This window comes from Micromys minutus (assembly GCF_963924665.1).
Source record: "Micromys minutus genome assembly, chromosome: 16".
NCBI classification, from domain to species: domain Eukaryota; kingdom Metazoa; phylum Chordata; class Mammalia; order Rodentia; family Muridae; genus Micromys; species Micromys minutus.
In genome coordinates, this window is record NC_137985.1 from 46,929,081 (window position 1) to 46,946,962 (window position 17,882).

At 51.9% G+C, this 17,882-nt stretch overlaps 1 protein-coding gene across 3 annotated transcripts in view; it reads left to right on the forward strand.

The window, feature by feature from the left end:
• Positions 1 to 17,882, forward strand: part of PSTPIP1 (proline-serine-threonine phosphatase interacting protein 1) — a 36,436-nt gene that overhangs the window by 11,681 nt on the left and 6,873 nt on the right. Inside the window, exons 2-5 of one of the 3 annotated variants that reach the window (XM_080930006.1) lie at positions 12,384 to 12,484; positions 13,089 to 13,163; positions 17,093 to 17,127; positions 17,336 to 17,442. In XM_080930006.1, coding sequence (XP_080786132.1) covers positions 12,384 to 12,484; positions 13,089 to 13,163; positions 17,093 to 17,127; positions 17,336 to 17,442 — 318 coding nt within the window. Of the gene's footprint in view, positions 1 to 12,383; positions 12,485 to 13,088; positions 13,164 to 15,885; positions 15,997 to 17,092; positions 17,128 to 17,335; positions 17,443 to 17,882 lie in introns of those variants that run through there. The other 2 variants (XM_080930004.1, XM_080930005.1) reach the window with 2 other exon arrangements.

The window sequence follows — 17,882 nt, forward strand, 5'->3', positions numbered from 1 at the left end:
CATTTTGAGTCGTGGCGATCCTAGTTGGCATTAAAGCAGTATTACCCTGTGGTTTGATTTGCATTTCCCTGACGACTGTTCCTGTGCTTGTTGGCCAATGGGATATCTTCTTCAGAGACATGTCTACTCAGTACCTGTGCCCATCTTTGAACTGTGTCATTCAACTTCTTGGTGAGTTCACTCTAACAATATGTGATCTTTCGAATCATGCATTCTGTTTCGTAGGTTGTCTTTTGACTCTCTTGATGCTGTCCTTTGACGCACACGCATTTACTCATCCTGTTCAAGCCCAGCCTTTGTTTTGTCATTATGTCACATTCAAGGTGACACTGGCAAACTCCGTGACAGGCCACTTTCGTCTTTGATTTTCTTTTCGAATCTTTATAGCTTCAGATCTTATGCTTGTGCTGTGACAGATGCTGCGCTGGTGTTTTTCACGTGTTTTTCACGTGGTATAAAGTAAGGACCTGTTTTCATCCCTTCCACACGTGCACACACCTGGCTTCCCCAGCACTGTTTGTGAGAAAGATTGGCATTTCCCAACTGAACGCTCTTGGCACCCAACATGAAATCAGTTGACCAGGGGCTAGAGACACGCTCCGTGGTTAAGGGTACTGTCTGCTCCTACAGAGGACCTAAATTCGTGACAGGAGGCTCATAACCCCCTTAACTCCAGCTACAAGGAACCTCACGCCCTCTGCTGTCCTCTGAGGGGAACTGCACACATGTGGCATGCACTCACAAAAACAACTAAGTAGACATGAAGGTTTATTCCTGGACTCTTAACATTTGTTTTAAATGTGCATGGGGTGCCCTGCCTACATGTATGTCCGGGCATCACTTGTGTGTCTGCTGCCAGCAGAGGCCAGAGGAAGCCATTGGATGCCCTAGAAGTGGAGTTATGAATGGTCATGGGAACCAGGCTGGGCATTAAGCCCAGTCTTCTAGAACAGGCAGTGCTCTTAACCACTGAGCCATCTCTCCAGCCCCTATTTCTGGGCTGTTTACTGTACTCCATTGTCCTATAAAATTTAGAATCAAAAGGTATCTTTAAACTTTGTTCTTTTTCAAAATGGTTTTGGCTGGTTGGGTCTTTAGTGTGGTTTTGTTCTCATGTAATAGGTGAGAAAACAGAGGTCTGGGTCTTCCCTGGCCTGGCTCCCCTACTCATGACAAGTTCCTGCTACGTCCCTACCCTGGGGACACTGTGGAGACCCCCATAATGGTTGGCTCTTCTTGATGGTGTCCTATCTCTGACTCTTTGGCAGGCTCTTCATTTTCAGCCTTCTTCTAGGCTCCACATTCTCCCAACGTCCTTCAAGGAGGGTCTAGGGGAAGCTTGGCAGTCCCGGTCACCTTCATGGACCATGGAAGGCTCTGCTGGGAATCTATGTCACTGTGACCGCTACCTGCCTGACCTGGGTGGTCTGAGAAAATGTGGCATTCTGGCCTTTGCTTTAAGGACCTCAGCTCCTGAAGCAAATGGCATTCCCTTCTACACAGCTTCTCAACCAGCTCAGGCCTGTTGACAGGCGCAGGGTCTCCAGACCACAGAGGGTAGGAAGGCTCTGAAGGTCAACTGAGGACAATTCAAGCAAGAAAATGTAGGGGTACACGGGAGTGAGGTGAGCAGAGGATGCTCACAGAATGTAGGGCTCGTTGCTGGAGCTGCAAAGCAATAGAATGGCATGGGGTGGGGGATGGGTGGGGTCGTCAAGGCTCAGTGAGGCAGGAAAGGAGGTGTTGAGTCAGAAGGGCCTGTGTTGATTTGATTCAGAAACAAGTGGAAACTGACCCTGGAGTCCAAGAATGGCATGTGGCTCTGGCCAGAGTGCATGGCAGGACCTTCCACCAACCTGTGGGGATTTCAACCCAGCTTCCAGATAATTCCCAGCTCTAAAGGAAGGAGTCTGTATACACAGACTGAGTTGAAACACTGTGTGTGTGTGTGTGTGTGTGTGTGTGTGTGTGTGTGTGTGTGTGTGTGTTAGATAGAGACCTACAGCCTACTGATTAGACTAAGCTGGGCTGGCTATCAAGCTACTGGGATTCCCCAGTCCCCAGTGCTCCAGTGCTTGGGTTCCAAGTGCACTTTGCCAACAGATCTGTCAAATAACAAATGCACAGGAGCCTTCAGCCTGCCTAGCTTCCTGGGAACCAGGGAAAGGAAGCTTTTGCTACTTAGAGCCAAATTTTCCCAGGGTGTGGCTCTATGCAAACACTCACTCACTGGCTGTGTTAGGCAGGGCAAAAAACGATGTCCTACTTCTGACATGAGTTCTTGTCCTAGAGGGTGCTATCTTTTCTCTCTAACTCTGACCTTAGAATCCAAGGATCTACTATGTTCATGGATGGTCCTGTGAGCCCTTCGACTTTTTGCACCTCTGGTTTCTGGTCTAGAAAGGATATGGGATAAATTAACTTGTATGGATAGAAGCTTGGGACTGAGAGACTTGCAGACCTAAGGACAAGGAATCTCAGGGACACACACTGAGTGTATAGAGGGTACAGAGCCACGTTAACTCTGAGCTCTGGAAACAGCTCAGCCAGAACAGGGCTCTACTCTTGAGTCCACTGCTACTAAGGATGCAGAAGACCCTGAAAGGCTTTCTCCAGAGGGACTGGGGCAGGAATAGACTCCCCTACAAGTCCAGTAGCTCATTTCTGTCTTTTGAGAAAACCCAACCCCTACCTTAATTTGGAGCCACAAAGCAGGCTATCCCACATCATCTCTGCAGAGCACAAGGTATATGTATTCACTCCAGTTTCCAGAGGGAAAAACTGAGACACAGAGAAGTGTCACAGTGAGGCTCCAACCCCAGTTCTCCTTTTTAATTTCCTTTCTGTTTGTCCTTTAGCCAATATGCACTAACCACAATAGGAGCCATTTTCGAGAAGCTCGCTGAGTGTATGGCCTCCTTTATGAGTCATTTCACTGAGTTCTCTGAACCCCTGGAGAGGATGTTTGCCCTACTTTACACAGGCAGTGGTCTCAGCTCTGGGAGTTAAGTGACAAGTCCAAGGTCACGTAGGTGTTAGTGGGGCTTAGCAGACTCAGAACCCAATGATCAGTTCTTCCTTGTTCATTGCAGGAACTTTCTCTCATCCAGTGTTCTCCTGAAACATCCTCTAGGATAGGCTATGATACCTTATGGGGGGCATTTTGAGGGACAATGTCTGAGCCTTTGGTGCCTGGTTCCAGGTGGAGAAGTCCCTCGTAGAAAGGAGTCTTGTGTGGACCATTTAAGAGCATGACACAGGCCGTGTCTGACCTTTCTTTGGAGACAGCCTGGGACCCTCCAGGTTTGCTGTAGGGGTCTGTGTCTGATCCTAGTCTCAGGGTCAGGAGAGGCATGGTTCCTGCCTGTCTGAAGTCCCCCTCACCCAAGGCATCTGCCTTCTACCCTACTCCCCACCAGACCCTAGTGAGCTTTGGAATGCGTGCCAATCATCATGTCCTGGCAGGCTCCCCACAGATGGCACGTCATTAGCCTCGGTGACCCTGGGATAGAGGTAGTCACAAGCTGACACTGCAGGTTCTATGAGAACTAGGAGGGATCCTGAAACAAGAGTACCTGACTCAGGCTGGTCTGTACCCCACCATCCCCCATGTCCCCACTGGCTTCCTCTGAATTTGGAATCTGCCTCTTTGTGTTCCCTGGAACGATTCGATCCTAAAATTTGATGTGATTCTGCCCTGGCCAGCTGTGCGCCACTTCTTTAGACTCTGTTGCCTCTGTCCCTGTCCTCCCTTCTCCTCCTCCTCCCTGTCTCTGTTGGCTGCTCCCCTGAAAATGGATACAAGAATAAACTTCTCCACCCAAGGGATTCATTTCCATCTTCTCCTTTGCCTGCAAGGTGCTCTCACCCCACTGCGCCCCCACTTCTAGCATTTTGGTTTCATAAATCAGGAGACAGAAACATAGATTGGGCTGAGCCTTTAGACATGACAGAGTAGGCGGCTCACAGCAGCATCTCACGGAACAAGGATCGTGTAGGCCTGGCTTGCTGTAAGGCAAACTGTTACCTTTCAGTTCCTTACAACTGAGACCCGTTTGGTTTGGGTTTATGAGACAGGGTCTCATATGTATTGTAGCCCCAGTTGTCTTGGAACTTGCTATGTAAACCAGGCTGAACTGTTTATTTCTGTCCATCAAATGCTGGAATTAAAGGTATATGTCATGCCTGGCCACCAAGGCCCATTTGAAAGCACAAAGCTTGTCAACCCTTCATTCAAAAGCAGGTATGCTCTCCCCACAGAGCAGCCTCTTTCACACCTGCTTCCCACATCCTCAGGAACCACTCCACACCCTGTGTTCAGTGTAACCAAGTGTGCAGCAGGCCCACCTCCACGCTCACATCTCCTCGGGTGGTTCCTGGAAAGGCCTGAAACCTCACAGTGTTCTCTGCTCTGAGGTCCCAAGGCTTCAGGTAGCCATCAGCCACAGCCTGTGTCTTCCCTGTAGTTTGGAGTGTAGTGTGGACCTGCCCATCCCAAAATCCTGGCAAGTTAGTGATTTGGGGGAAGGTCCCTTGAAGGCCAGAGGAGGCCATCAGATGCAACTTGGTGGGAGCTTCTGGAAATTTCCTTCTAGCCTTTAGCTTTAGTTAGCCCAACTGGACACAGAACAACTCTTGCCTTAAAGGGAGTAAGACCTTATTCTTAAGCCAAATATGAATGACTCTGGACCCAAAAGATGTGTTTCATGTGGAGTGTTTTATACTTCAGACAGTGCTGGGTACACATGCACACTACTGGTTGCAGAACAAAGGATCTCACAAATCAAGGCATTTACCAAATACATTGGTGGTGATACAGGCAGATGAGTCACAGCATGGGGCTGGGGAGCTGACCTGGGTTTTAGATGCTATCAGAGGCACTCTTAGCTTTGGTATTAGTGGAAGCTATGGTCTGCCAGGGCTACACTTTAAGGGCTTTGATAATCTCAAGACTCCTAGGTCAGACACAGGGGTGGATAATGAAGGACCAAAAGTAGCCCAAGATGGTTTGACTCTGGTCTGCAACATCTTAACTCTAATCGCCAGTTACTGCATTTGGCCTTGTAGGGTCCTTTAATGCAGGTGTGGCCTTTCTTTTTGTCTGACAACTTCAGTGTATGTTCATCTGGCCACACGGGTGTGCTATGTTCCGTAAAAAGTAAGTCTGCCTTTACTGTATTGACCCCCCCCCCCCAATTTCTAGCCTTCTCAGACAAGCTGCACACGTATCTGTTTCTGTCCGCACAGGGGCCCTTGTGAACCCTGCACTAGAGGCGCCTGGACACAAAACATCTGGATGAGCAGATGGCCTCACCCCGAGTCCTCTCTGGGCAGTCCCCGGCCTGCCTACACGTCACCAGCAATGGGTGCTGTCCACCTAGGTTTCCACTGCACTGCATCTCCAGGACTACTTGTCTCTCCTGTCTCTCTGCCCCATCGTCTCCAGGCTTGGGCAGCTGGAAACGTCAACCACACACTTTCCTTCTGCCCCTCATGGTCCCAGAAAATCTGTAGGTGGGACAACATCCCCCAGACCTTGAGTTTATGAACCTCTCCCTACATGCCCCCCTCCCAACTCTCTAGGCCAGGGACTGGCGCACTAATTGATGCTTCTGGCCGTTAATTGTCTATCAATCCGTTTGTCTGTCCATCTAAGTCAGACCTGAGTATTTGAGCCTTTACCTTCCTTAATTAACCAACCAATAATAAACATGGGAGTGAGCCCTATCTCAGGGTAACTACGGGGCAGTGGAAAAGCTTGCATATCACCCATCGATATGTTTCCTATGTACATAGTGGATATCACAATACCAGCCCCAGAACACTGTTGTCAGAAACAGAGGGGACAAGTCTGGCTGTTTAAGGTGGTGAGTAACAACTCACTCAATCCACCAGCAGGTGGACAAGTCCCCTCCTGGGGAACCAGCACTAGCCACAGAAACATGTCCTCTGGGGGGGGGGGGGGTCCCTCGGTGGTTCTCTGGCCCTTCAGTAGGTGCGTGGTTGAGCACAGGGGCTGGTTACCAGGTCCCGCAAGGAGCCAAGCAACGCACCGTCCGCCTTCCTGGAGTTCACCATTGTGAGGGCCTGTGTTCACCGTGGCAGGCTCCCCAGTAGCCTTTGTGATTGGGTTTCTGAGACCACAGGAAACAAGAAACAGGAAGGCAGTTGTTAGAGAGTAGGAGCACAGTGGTTGCAGGGTCCAGGCCATCAAATGACAGAGAGGAGAGGCAGAGTGGGAGGCAGAGGCCATGTGGGGGCTAGAAACCAAACCCAGGTCCCCTGGAAGAACAACCAGTGCTCTTAACCACTGACCCATCTCTCCAGACCCCACAAGTAAATTTCTGATGCAATTCTTGCTGAACACCCCCACTCGGGGCCCCACTTCTCTCTCTGCTCTGTCAGCAGCGCAGCCACACCCTATGCCGAATGGCTAGGGAAGATGAAACACTGGTCCAACTGATGCCAAAGCTTGGGCTCAGATCTGGAAGGCCAGAGACGGGATTTCAGCTCCGTTGTCCACATTTATTTCTGGTGCATGAAAACTAAAACCAAACCCAGGCCTCCTGTGAGGCTAGAACTTTCTCTGTCTCTCATATTCTTTGTTCTGGAATTCTATTCAAGGGAGCCTTTGAAAATGGCTCTCCCCCACTTCAAGTGAATCTGGGGTGGGGGAGGGCAATGTGACTCTGACTCATTTTCTCCAGCCAGGCCACACAGCCTTGGTATGTGGAAGATTGTCTCTGATGGAGGGGTGCAGGCTAGCTAGGAGGAGCAGGCATAGGGAGCTATGACCAAGCGGCCATCCTGTGGTAGGCTCTGAGTATGGGACCTGATAAAGAGAGAGAGTAATGAAGGCTTATGACCGCGTTCCTGGTCTGGGCCATCTGAGTTTGAGGTCTGGCTGACTGTGTCTTTTGAGTCATGTAACCTGTCTGGGCCCCATTTTCCTTATTTGTAAATAGAAGGAGGAGTCACAGTCTGGACCCTTGGGACTAGCTCTGATCAGTTTGCTCTCCTATGTGCTTTTCAGACCAACTCTGTAGTGAGAACTACCATTTCCACAGGGAAGGAAGTGGAGGCTGGGAACAGCCAGGGCCATGGTGTACATGTGTGTTCCCATTTAGTCTGTGGAACCTCATGGGCTGGGACTAATCTCCAAGACCCTGAGAAGGTCTAGCCTCCAGAAAGCCTCTTGCCCAAACATCCTGGATGAGGAAAGCAAGCCCAAGCAGGGGAAGTATCACTCAGGGGCCTGGTCATTATGGCCAACCCTCATAGCCGCCAAGAGCGATATGAACAGGGAAAGAAGGAAGTTGTAGAGGGGGTGGAAGTTGGTTCTCCACACAACCAGTGAGGCATGGTGGGGTCTGACAGCTCACAGGCCTGATGTGGTACACTCCTACCCCCAACCCCCCAGAGGGGTCAGCCCCCCTCCCCCCCCAGCATAGCAAGATGCATCTTCCTGCCCTCTCAGATTTTCTCGGCACATCCTCCTGGAGGCCTGGATTGGTCCCCTGGGACTTAGAGTAGCCACATGACAAAGTTGACCCAACACCTGGCTCGGGGGGGCTTCTAGCTGAAGGGACTGTCTCTACTCACCACTAGGGACCCTGGCCTGACATGAATTATTACTGGGCTACCAGGCTGGGTGTGGCTCTAGCTGCTTTCTGGTGATTCTTTCTCTACAGACAGTGTTGCTGTGACCAGCCTGGCACACCTGTGAGCACGTGGCACCTGGGTCAAATCCTGACATACAGCTGTGTTTTGAGGTGGAGACAACTTTCGTGATCACTTCCCAAAGACATCTTTTGTTTTGACTTGGGTCCTGGAGCTCTGGGTTGCTTATATTTGCTGTTGTTTTATTGTTTGTTTGTTTGTGGGTTTGTGTGTGTGTGTGTGTGACAGAGTCTTATTTCACAGCTTAGGCCAGACTTGAGTGTGTGCCCCTCTTAATCCGTCTCCCAAATCCTGGGGTTGCAGGCATTGTCATCATATGCAGCCCCAAAAGCTCTGGCCTGTGGATGCATGACAGGGAGGGGGGAGGGAGAAGGAGCAACTTCAGGTGTGTCCTTCCTCAGGATCTATTCACCATCTTTATTGAGACAGTCTCATTCTGCAACCCAGAGCTCATGAATTCAGCTAGGCTGGCAGCTGCCCAGAAGGCCCCAGGGATCTGCCCCTCCCTCATGCCAGGATTACAAATGGGTGCTACCAGCTTTTTAAAATATGGCTGCTAGAGATCAAACTCAAGTCCTCATGACTGCATAACAAACACTCTACCTCTAATACCAAAACCCATCTCCACCCCACCCGGCCACGTGCCTCCCGCACAGGGTTCTGTTCTGAACCACACCAAAAGATATTTTTTAAAAGATGCTTAAAGGGGAAATCATCTCTGGGCGGAATGGCTCAGTGGCCCTCCTCAGTTTAAATGCCTGTGGGGCTCTGGAGACTTCAAGTTGTGTTGAGTAGACTTGGACAGTCTCCTACCCCCTTGGTGTCATTATCCTCTCTCCCTTGCTGGGTCTTGCTGTTAGCATCAGGGCAAAGGCTGCTCTGGAGTGGTAGCCACACACTACGGGGTAGATACTCAGCAGAACTTGCTACTACCAGGCTGTTTTCCCCATTGTCCAGCATCCCTGCTACTGAAACCTTTGTTAGAAATGAATGAAAGGGGAGTGAGCCCCAAGTCTCACATCCACTTGTTCCCAGGATAGGACTTGTGACTATTTATGAGTCAGGAGGTAGAATAGTCTGAGATATAGGGAACAGTGACTGGGGTCAAAGTCCTCTGTGGTTTGCACATGTGCAAATATGTAACCCTTCATGGTCAGAAAGTGAGGCATTAACTTATCTGAGGAGAACTTCTGCCTCTTGAGGTAAAGGGTCACTCAAATGACACCTGTGGAGACTCAGGTGAAGAACAGTAGTTTTACATAGAAAAGGCCTTTAGGTTCTTGAATAGCTGCCCAAGCAAACATAATTTCCATGCCCGGCTCTTTAGCGGTATCAGCATAGGGAAGTCATTGGGGGGAACTGATGGTTTATAGCTCAGTTGTATGACCTTTAGAATCGGTGAGTTCTAAGAAAAACTAAAAATGGGTGACCAGCGAGGGCATGGGGGGGGGGTGTCAGCCAGTGCAGGGAATGGTAAAAGGGATGCTGAGGGTTGATATGCTTTGTAGAGGGGGTTATGGTGCAGTGGGAGGGGGTGCCTCATTGGGCCCATGCCTGAGGCTTCCCTCACCCCACTCGAGATACCAGTCATGCCATGGGGCTAATATAGAGTTTACTTGGGGGTATGGGAAGGGGGTTGAGAAGGGAGTAGAGGCAGAGAAAGAGAGGAGACAGAAAAGGAGAGGGGGAGGAGGCCAGCTGGGAACACATGGAGAGAGAGGGGGAGGGGGAGAAAGGGGTCAAAAAGAAAAGGGTCAGAGAGAGAGCAAAGGGAGGCTAAGCAACCCCTTCTATAGCAAGCCAGGCCTACCTGGATGTTGCTAGAAACTGTTGGGCTTAGCCTAGAAGGAATGTTAACAGTGATAACAAGGGTAGACAAGGCTAGACCTCAGTGTTTGCTGGCTGCTGGTTATCAAAGCCAAGCTGTCCTGAATGGTATCTTGGAAGTGGAGGTCATAGGCTCTGCATGGCTGTGTCTGGGGATGGCCCAGGTCCTGGAGCGCCGTCTAGGGCTGCAGAAGGTCCATCCGCACTGACAGCTGCAAAGCCTTCTCATGGCGAATGCCCAGCAGGTTGTAGTGGATCACGTAAGGGTTTCATTTTCTTAAAAGGTCTGTCCCATTGTTTAGGTGTATGTGCATATGTGGGAGCCTGAAGAGGCCGGAAAATGAGGGTGTCAAACTCCCCAGAGCTGAAGTCACAGGCTGTGAGCCGCCTGAGGCGGGTGCTGGGAACTAAACTTGGTTCTCTGCAAGAGGTGTCCATAATCTCCAGGCTGTCTCAAACCCCACACAGACAGGGCTCTATAGTCATGCTTTAATATAAGGTACAATCAAGGCCAAGGGTAGACAGGAGGAGCTGAGAGAAGAGGTTAGGACCTCCCTGGGTGACTCTGCCTTGGGTAGTAGACTTTTGATTGAGTGCATCTTTTCTACAGAAGTCTAAACGCTGAGAGGTGGTTGGTGTGGGGGTGAAGGAGGAGGGGAATGGGGGTGGGCAGGGATGGGAGGCAAGACAGACAGCCCTGAGGGACTAGGCACTTCCTTAGAACAGCTGGGTCACTTGTGACTGTGGCTCATTCTGATGCCACAGCATACGGGGCTGGCCTCCAGCTGTGAGGACTCTAGCTAGCTCCTGGAGACCTGGGCCACAGGCTGCCTTTCCGCCTTTCCTGTCCCCCAGCATGGCAGGTGTAAGTCTGGTTTGGCTTTTCTTTTCATCTCTGGGGTTCAGAGGACAAAAAGATCCCTCTAGAGAGTCAGGACTGGGCATGGGAACAGGAAACATAGTCCCTGGTGTCCCTCTATAAGTTTTCCTAAGGGGCACAGTGGAGAAATAGGCCCCTGAGGGGTCTAGCTTCTAGTTTGTAATATGGCCTGTAAGCCCTTCCCTCTTTGGGGGCTCATTTTTTAAAAAATGTTATTTGTTTTATATATATGACAGTAAATACACCACCACTGTCTTTAGACACATCAGAAGAGGGCATCAGATCCCATTACAGATGGTTGTGAGCCACCATGTGGTTGCTGGAAATTGAACTCAGGACCTATAGAAGAACAGTCAGTGCTCTTAACTGTTGAGTTCTCTCTCTAGTCCTGGGGCTCATTTTCTTAAGGGCTGCAGGCTGATCCTTCACAGTTCTGGGGGCTGTGGTCTATGGCCTGAATGCTTACATTTAGCTCAGTGACCCCAGGTGGGATGGGGGTCTGTAGCTTCTGACTCAGTTTCTTGACCCGAGAGCCCCCAGAGAAAGCAGCGGCCAAAAGTGGGAAACTGTGATCTTCGCTCAAAAAGTGGCTGCCGTTAAAAAGACTAAACTAAAGGGGTTTGGCTCAGGATGGTGCAGCCTAGACTCAGGCGTAGGAGATGCCGAACCCAAATGGGCCTGCAGCAGGTTGAAGGGGCCACTCTCTCAGGCTGCGGTCTCAGATAGCCAGCTAAGGCCTAGATCTATGTCTCGTGGCTTGTGGGCAGTGGTTCTGGCCCAGCCCTCTGCAAGGCTGCTCAAAGAATGTGAGCTCTGGGCTGAAATGTTTTAGAGATTCAATAGTTCCAAGGTGGCCATGCGTGGAGACCATTTATGTATGCCCTGGGTACTTTTCCCAACATTTCTCTGTAGACCTTAATGTACACCAAGCGCCCCCTGCAGGGAGCTTTCTGGGCTTTTTGTATGCTAGACAGATCACCTTACCTCTAAGCCATACCCTCAGCCCCTTTCTCGATTTTAACTCCACCCGTGCTTCCCACACGAGCATGGGCAGGAGTCAGGTTAAGTATGGGTGAGCCCTGGAGAGACTCGGGAGAGAACCGGGCTCCATGGGTGGTTTAGGATGAGCACTCAGGGAAGCTGGGGTTCCTTTCAATCACTGGGGCTTTGAGAGGATCTGAGGGAACAAAGAAGACAGACCAGGTAGGTGCCAGAACTGCCCATCCACCCAGTGGTGGAGGGTTGATGAATATGAGGCCTCCAAAGGGAGACAGATGTCCCCGCTCGCTTACAGGATTTGTACCCCACTGCCTGTAGTCAGTCACACATTAGGGAGCCATGGGAGCTACAGCAGGAGGCCTATGTGTGGCATGCTGCAGGAACTTCCGTGAACTTCCTCTGTCCTCTGGATGCCCACACTTGGCTGCTCAGACATGCTCAGAGCCCACTAGTGGGGAACATGGGTGTCAAGTTAGTCAGGGATCACCTGGACTGTCTTAGCAAGGCCTAGGCACAAGGTCAGCTGCTTCCCAGAATTCCCAAAGATGCCCTTTCACCCCTTGTAAGAGATGACTCACAGCTCGGGGTGTGGGGGCATCCTACAGCAGACCTTGAGGCAGGCAGCTGGTGTACTGCGACCCTCTGTCTGTCACTTTTTACTTCCTGGACCTGCTTCTTCACTTAGCTAAAGTCATGTCATAAGGGCACAGGCAACACCAGGCATTCCACAAAGAACTGGGGGCTGCGGCCAACATGGAGGCCCAGTGGGGTCCTTCATGTCCATCCACTGACTTCATCTTAGATTCCAGAGGGCTGATGCCAAACTCAGCAGCCCCTGCCCGGACAGCTGTGGTTCTGGAACCTCCATATGGAGGGCGGAGCTGTGTGCCCGACCGTGCTTCACCTTGAATAGGGACATGGAGGCCAGAGAGAAGCTGTTCTCAGCAGGGCTCCTGCTGCCCTCCGAGGCTCTCACGAAGTTCCGTGTGTGCTTCAGTGCAGGGACTTTACGGCGCACACAGGGTATGAGGTGCTACTGCAGAGGCTGCTGGACGGCAGGAAGATGTGTAAGGATGTGGAGGAGCTGCTCAGACAGAGGTAAGCAGGCGGCCAGGGCAGACGGGGCAGACGAGGACCCTAGAGCTCAGCTGCCCTCCGGAGGGGCCGTTTTCAAAAGCCAAGAGCCAAAGCTGAGGGGGTGACTCCGTGGGTCAATCACCTCAAATCCCCTTCTATAGCAAGAGGAGGTACAGTGTCAGGAGAGTCCACAGAAGCTCATGTGCCAGCTACACAGGTAGACAGTAAGCAACAGACCCTGTCTCTGCAAAATATGGTATAGTCATGTAAGAAATCTTAGAGGGGGTGGGGGAAGGGCAGGAAAGTTGTGCACTCTTGTGCTCTCTCTTTCTCTCTCTCACACACCCACAGAACACACACACACTTTCACACACAAAGCCAGAGCTCGTTGCTGTTTCCTGTGGCCCTTAGCCTGGGCCTCCCCCGGCGCATATACCCTGCAGCAGCCCTTAGGACAGGCTCGTTTTCCAGCTGACATTTATCCACAGAAGGAGCTGGAGCTCAGCGTTTACAGGAGTGGTCTTGCCAGCAAGTATGATGAGAGAACCGAGGTGCTGCACATAATTTGGGGCCACAACCAGCCGACAGTGGTGAACGGGACACAGTGCTTGCTTTGTCCTTACAGGGCCCAGGCGGAGGAGAGGTACGGGAAGGAGCTGGTGCAGATCGCGCGCAAGGCTGGTGGCCACACAGAGATGAAGTAAGAGAGCTGGGGGCTCCCACCTTTCCTCTGAGGAACCTTCTGGATTTTACTCGGGGCTTGAGACTTTCTGATAGTAGACCAGGCAGGAACTGGATGGGGGCGGGGGTGTCTGTACCCCTGGGGTGCCCGAGATCTGGGTCTGGAAAGAGCTGGGTACCCAGCACACTGGGCCCACCTTCACCCAATCAGGAAGAGTAGGTGACAGGTGCTTTTCCTGTCCATTGCATGCTCAGTGGGATCTGTGCATGTCACATGTCACCTGTGGTTGACAGTGGAGTGGGAGATGCCACCAACAGACAGCACGGTGTGGGTAGGAGCTGGGCTGTGGGTGGGGGTGGCAGACAGGCCACTATCTCTTGCCCATTGTAGAACAATGGCTGTGGGGACTGAGGCTCTGGTGGGTCTTGCTTTCTTCTTATAGAAGGCTAGAGGGACGGTGTCTGCCTGCCTTGTTTTGTGTGTGACCCTAGGATAGTCAGTCAGTTTCTGTCTGTGAAAGGGGACAGCTTGTCCTGACAAGGAAGATGTACTCAGCAAGCAGTTTGGGTCTCTGTAGACTCACCTGTCCCACACGTTGACCCTTCCACACAGCAGATAAACTCTGTGCTGCTCACTTGGACATTGGTGTGGGTGGGGGCTGGGCTTCCCAGTACAGAGGCCATGGGGGAAGCCACACAGTGGGCGTCAGGCTCTTGGGGTAGTCTTCATGCAAAGGGGTACCCCAGAGACAAATGCACAGGGGCAAGATAAAGTGACCAGAGCAGGCCAAGGTTGGGGCAGGAGAGCAGGGCTGTCCGGGGTTCCCTGAGGAAGGAGGAGGGACATTCCTGTCTTGACCACTTGGAGACAAAGGCTCACTTAGACGTGAGGCACACTTAGAGCCCCGGTGCCTTACCCCTTCCCTAAGCTGTGCTGCTCCCTGCACATGGTGCATCCAGGAAGTGATGTTGCTGTCTCATGTGGCACTGTTTCTTCAACTGTGGGCCAAGCATTTGCCATCTGCCCATGTCCTCAGTGAACATTTATGGAGTATCTGCTATGGGTCATGGCCTGGACTGTCAAGGGAGTTCAAGAACTCAAACCACTGAGATGATTACCTCCTTTAACACTTTTCAGCAGACCCTCCCCACAGGCACTTCCTCCAAGAGGACCCCCAGGTTTGCCTAACTGAAGAGCTTGGTTCCGACAGGGTCATCCTTCCCATTTCAACCTGGAGGGCTCTTGACAGGGTGTTCGTCTTAGGAGTCTGGACCAAGTTCATTTTCTCTGACAGTTAAGAAATTAAAAGGCGGGGGATGGAGAGATGGCTCAGAGGTTAAGAGCACTGACTGCTTTCCAGGAGTCCTGAGTTCAAATCCCAGTAACCACATGGTGGTTCACAACCGTCTGTAATGAGATCTGGTGCCCTCTTCTGGCCTGCAGGCATACACACAGGCAGAACGCTATAAATAATAAATAATTATTAAAAAAAAAAAAAAAAAGACAGAAAGAATCTGGAACACAAGAGGTAGCAGCAGGCAAAACCTCAGACAGACAGACAGAATCAACTGCTACAGGAAGGTTTTTGCTAAGAAGTACACACAGCAAAGGCCAGTAGAGGAAAACAGTCCGAAGCAGAGGAGGGTACTCAGAGCCAATAAATCTTTCACCCGGCTGGGGTCTGTTTAAACGCATGGATGGCTGACAGGACCACAGCGAGTCCGATTCACCCTTGAACTTGGTCTGCCAGCAGGGGTTGGGGGCACACTGGGAGGACGAAGCCCACCAGGCTGTGGTCTCTGTTTAGGAGGAAGAGGCTGAAAGGTCGCCTCCTTATGGCCCATCCTGAGCCCATCTGTCCAACACCCAGTCCCCCAGGTTGAAGAGCTGCCCTCTCTGAGACAGGATAGCAGAGCTGAATAAACAGAAGGACAAAGCCCTGTGAATAGCCCATACCAAGAGCCCTACTGGCCCCTCCTCCTGTGCAGCCCAAAAAATATCAAACCAAGCATTCCTGCCTCAAGCCCTGGCCTCACACTAGCTAGGGTCTCACAGGACTGGCACTCAGGCCACATAACAGGAAGTCTTAGTCACATCTTAGAATGCGTTTCTCGAACCTCATGTTACCCTAGTGAACGTACCTGCCTGAGCCCCTGTGAGACTTTTTATGGATTGCAAGGGTCTCTTACCACCTGCATGGCCGTGGGACATGTTTTTGGCCTCTTTGACCCTTCGTTTCCTTATCTGTAAATGGCAATAATTAATATGTTGGCTTGTGGGATTGAGGCGGGAATCATCCAAGCTACCACTCTCAGGGCTCCCAGGCTGTTGCTACGGCTCCGTGGTCTTGTCAGGCAAAAAGCCGGGCAGAAACTAGGACCCCAGAATCCTCCCTAGGGCCTGGATCCCCAGGGGTCCTGTCAGGTTGCCACTCCTCCCGGTACATAGGGCCCCCAAGGAACATACCTGTCCTACCCAAGAAGCACAGGCATGTGGGCCTCCCTGAAAGGTCATGTGATGGTGCCATATGGCTACTTTACCACCAGGGGGCGGGAGAGCGCCCTGCGGAGAGGCAGTGAAAACTTGCAACATGGGGCTGCTTGGCTGCCGACTCTGACCTTGGGGCAGGCTGCGCTTGCTTCTGTGTCCTTAAGAGATTTAGTACTCATAAACCGGGGCTGGGAGCACAGAGTCACATGGCCTGATGTCACTCAGCTGCAGGAGGGGCTCTGGGAAAGGACTCAAGCTGGGGCAGCCAGGCAGAGACGCCTCCTACCGGAAGTTAAGGCTTCTGGGAAGGGACCACTGAGAAACTCTTACAGGGGGTAGCTGGGGTTGAAGGAAGCGCCAGGTGGGCTGCCCTGGGGATTGGCAGGGTTTGCTTGTGTGTGATCGTGACAGGCAGGTAAGGCCTTGCACCAGGCCTTGCACCAGTGGACTATCATTCTCCAAACCATTCTGTGCTGGGAACTGCTCTCTATCGAAGGGAAGTCAAGGCAGAGGGCCAGGTGGCTTGCCCAGGGTCACACAGTGAATGGGTGGCAGAGACTGAAGTCAGAGGCCTCTGCTGATTTCCTAGGTTGGTTCCCACACCATCTGCCCCTCCTTCTGAATGGAGCTCACGCCTCTAGGGCCCTGCTCCTGAGAGCTCGGATTCTTTCTCAGCTTCTGTATCTGCCCCAGGACTCCTATACCTACCGGTAAACAGCGCTGTGTCCTGGGTGTGCTGGCATTTCTGCTGGTCCTCCACTCTGCCATGCTCTGGGTGAACACGGCTGCCAGACAGAATCCAGGACACCCAGTCCGCGGCTTCCCAACACACACTGAGGGCTTTTTAGTCGAGCGTCCGCCATTTGTTATTCGGGGCATGCTTGTAGTCAGGAGGCAGTCTTAAAACAAGGTTCAAGTGAACTGAGCCCGTGGAGGTTTCTGTGGGAAAGGGGTGGCAGCATTTGAGACAGAGTCATCCGGTGTCACTCACAATGGCCTTGAACTTGTGGCTTTGCTGCCTGTGTGCTAGGATTCCAGGCCGGGTCACCCATGCCTGGAGCCTGCACCATAGCTGTCCCTGGCTGTGCCCTGCCCACCTCCCAGCCTTGCCTTCCAGGTCCCCTGCTGGAAAGAGCTATAAAGGCCTTCCCCTGCTTCAGACACATTCAGGCTGCTTTGAGCAGGAGCTGAGGTCTCAGAAAAACAGGGAGCTTCCTATGGGCATCCCCCCCCCCCTTCTCTAGGCTGCGAACAGACGAGGGGAAGGTTCCGTTGCCTTGTGATTTACAAAAACTGTCTTCTAGAATGGTGGTTTTGGGTTCACAGGAATGATGACCTCATCCAGTGTAATTGATATAGCTTAGGGCCCTCCCTCCAAAATAAAAGTACCATGGGCCAGGAGGGAAGTCGGGCTCCTGCAGCACGCCTGCTTGCTGACCTAGACTTCTGTTTTGCAGCTCCATGAGGACCTCCTTTGACTCGCTGAAGCAGCGTAAGTTCCAACCCTGCCCACATGGGCAGCAGGGCCATTAGGGCCTCCTGGAAGACCCTCAGCCCTTGAAGGGGTGACTGAGTTAGGAGGTGTGTGCTTGGGCTGTGGTCCAACTCTGTACCAGGCTGGAAGGCTGATGGATGGGAGGGATGGGAAATAGAGCGAGGGAGACAGACTGGTCCAGACAGAGGTCACACTGTCACCCTAGAAACGGAGAATGTGGGCAGTGCACACATCCAGCTGGCCCTGGCCCTGCGTGAGGAGCTGCGGAGCCTGGAGGAGTTCCGGGAGAGACAGAAAGAGCAGCGGAAGAAGGTGAGGGATAGAGGAAGGGATAGGGTGGGGGTCGGAGGGGACCCTGGAGCCCACCCAGTTTTCTGGGGGCCAGTTGGGAAGCATGACTTGATATAAGGGTGTGTGTTCCAGCTCACTTTCCTGTTGCTGTGATAAACCAACTTCTCAGGTCAGAATCCATCACAGAGTAGTTAGGGCAGGAACCTAGAGGCAGGAACTGGAGCAGACAAGGAATGCTTATTGGCTTTGCTTCCAGCTCGTGATCAGCCTCATTTTCCTTACATAGGCCAGGCCCACCTGCCTTAGGGATAGTACTACTCACAGTGGGGCTGGGCCCTTCTACACTAACTAAACATCAAGAAAAATACCCTACAGACATGCCCACAGGCCAATCAATGCGATTTTTGATGGTCCCTCTTCCCAGCTGTGTCTAATGGGCAATGGAAGCCCACCATAATGCG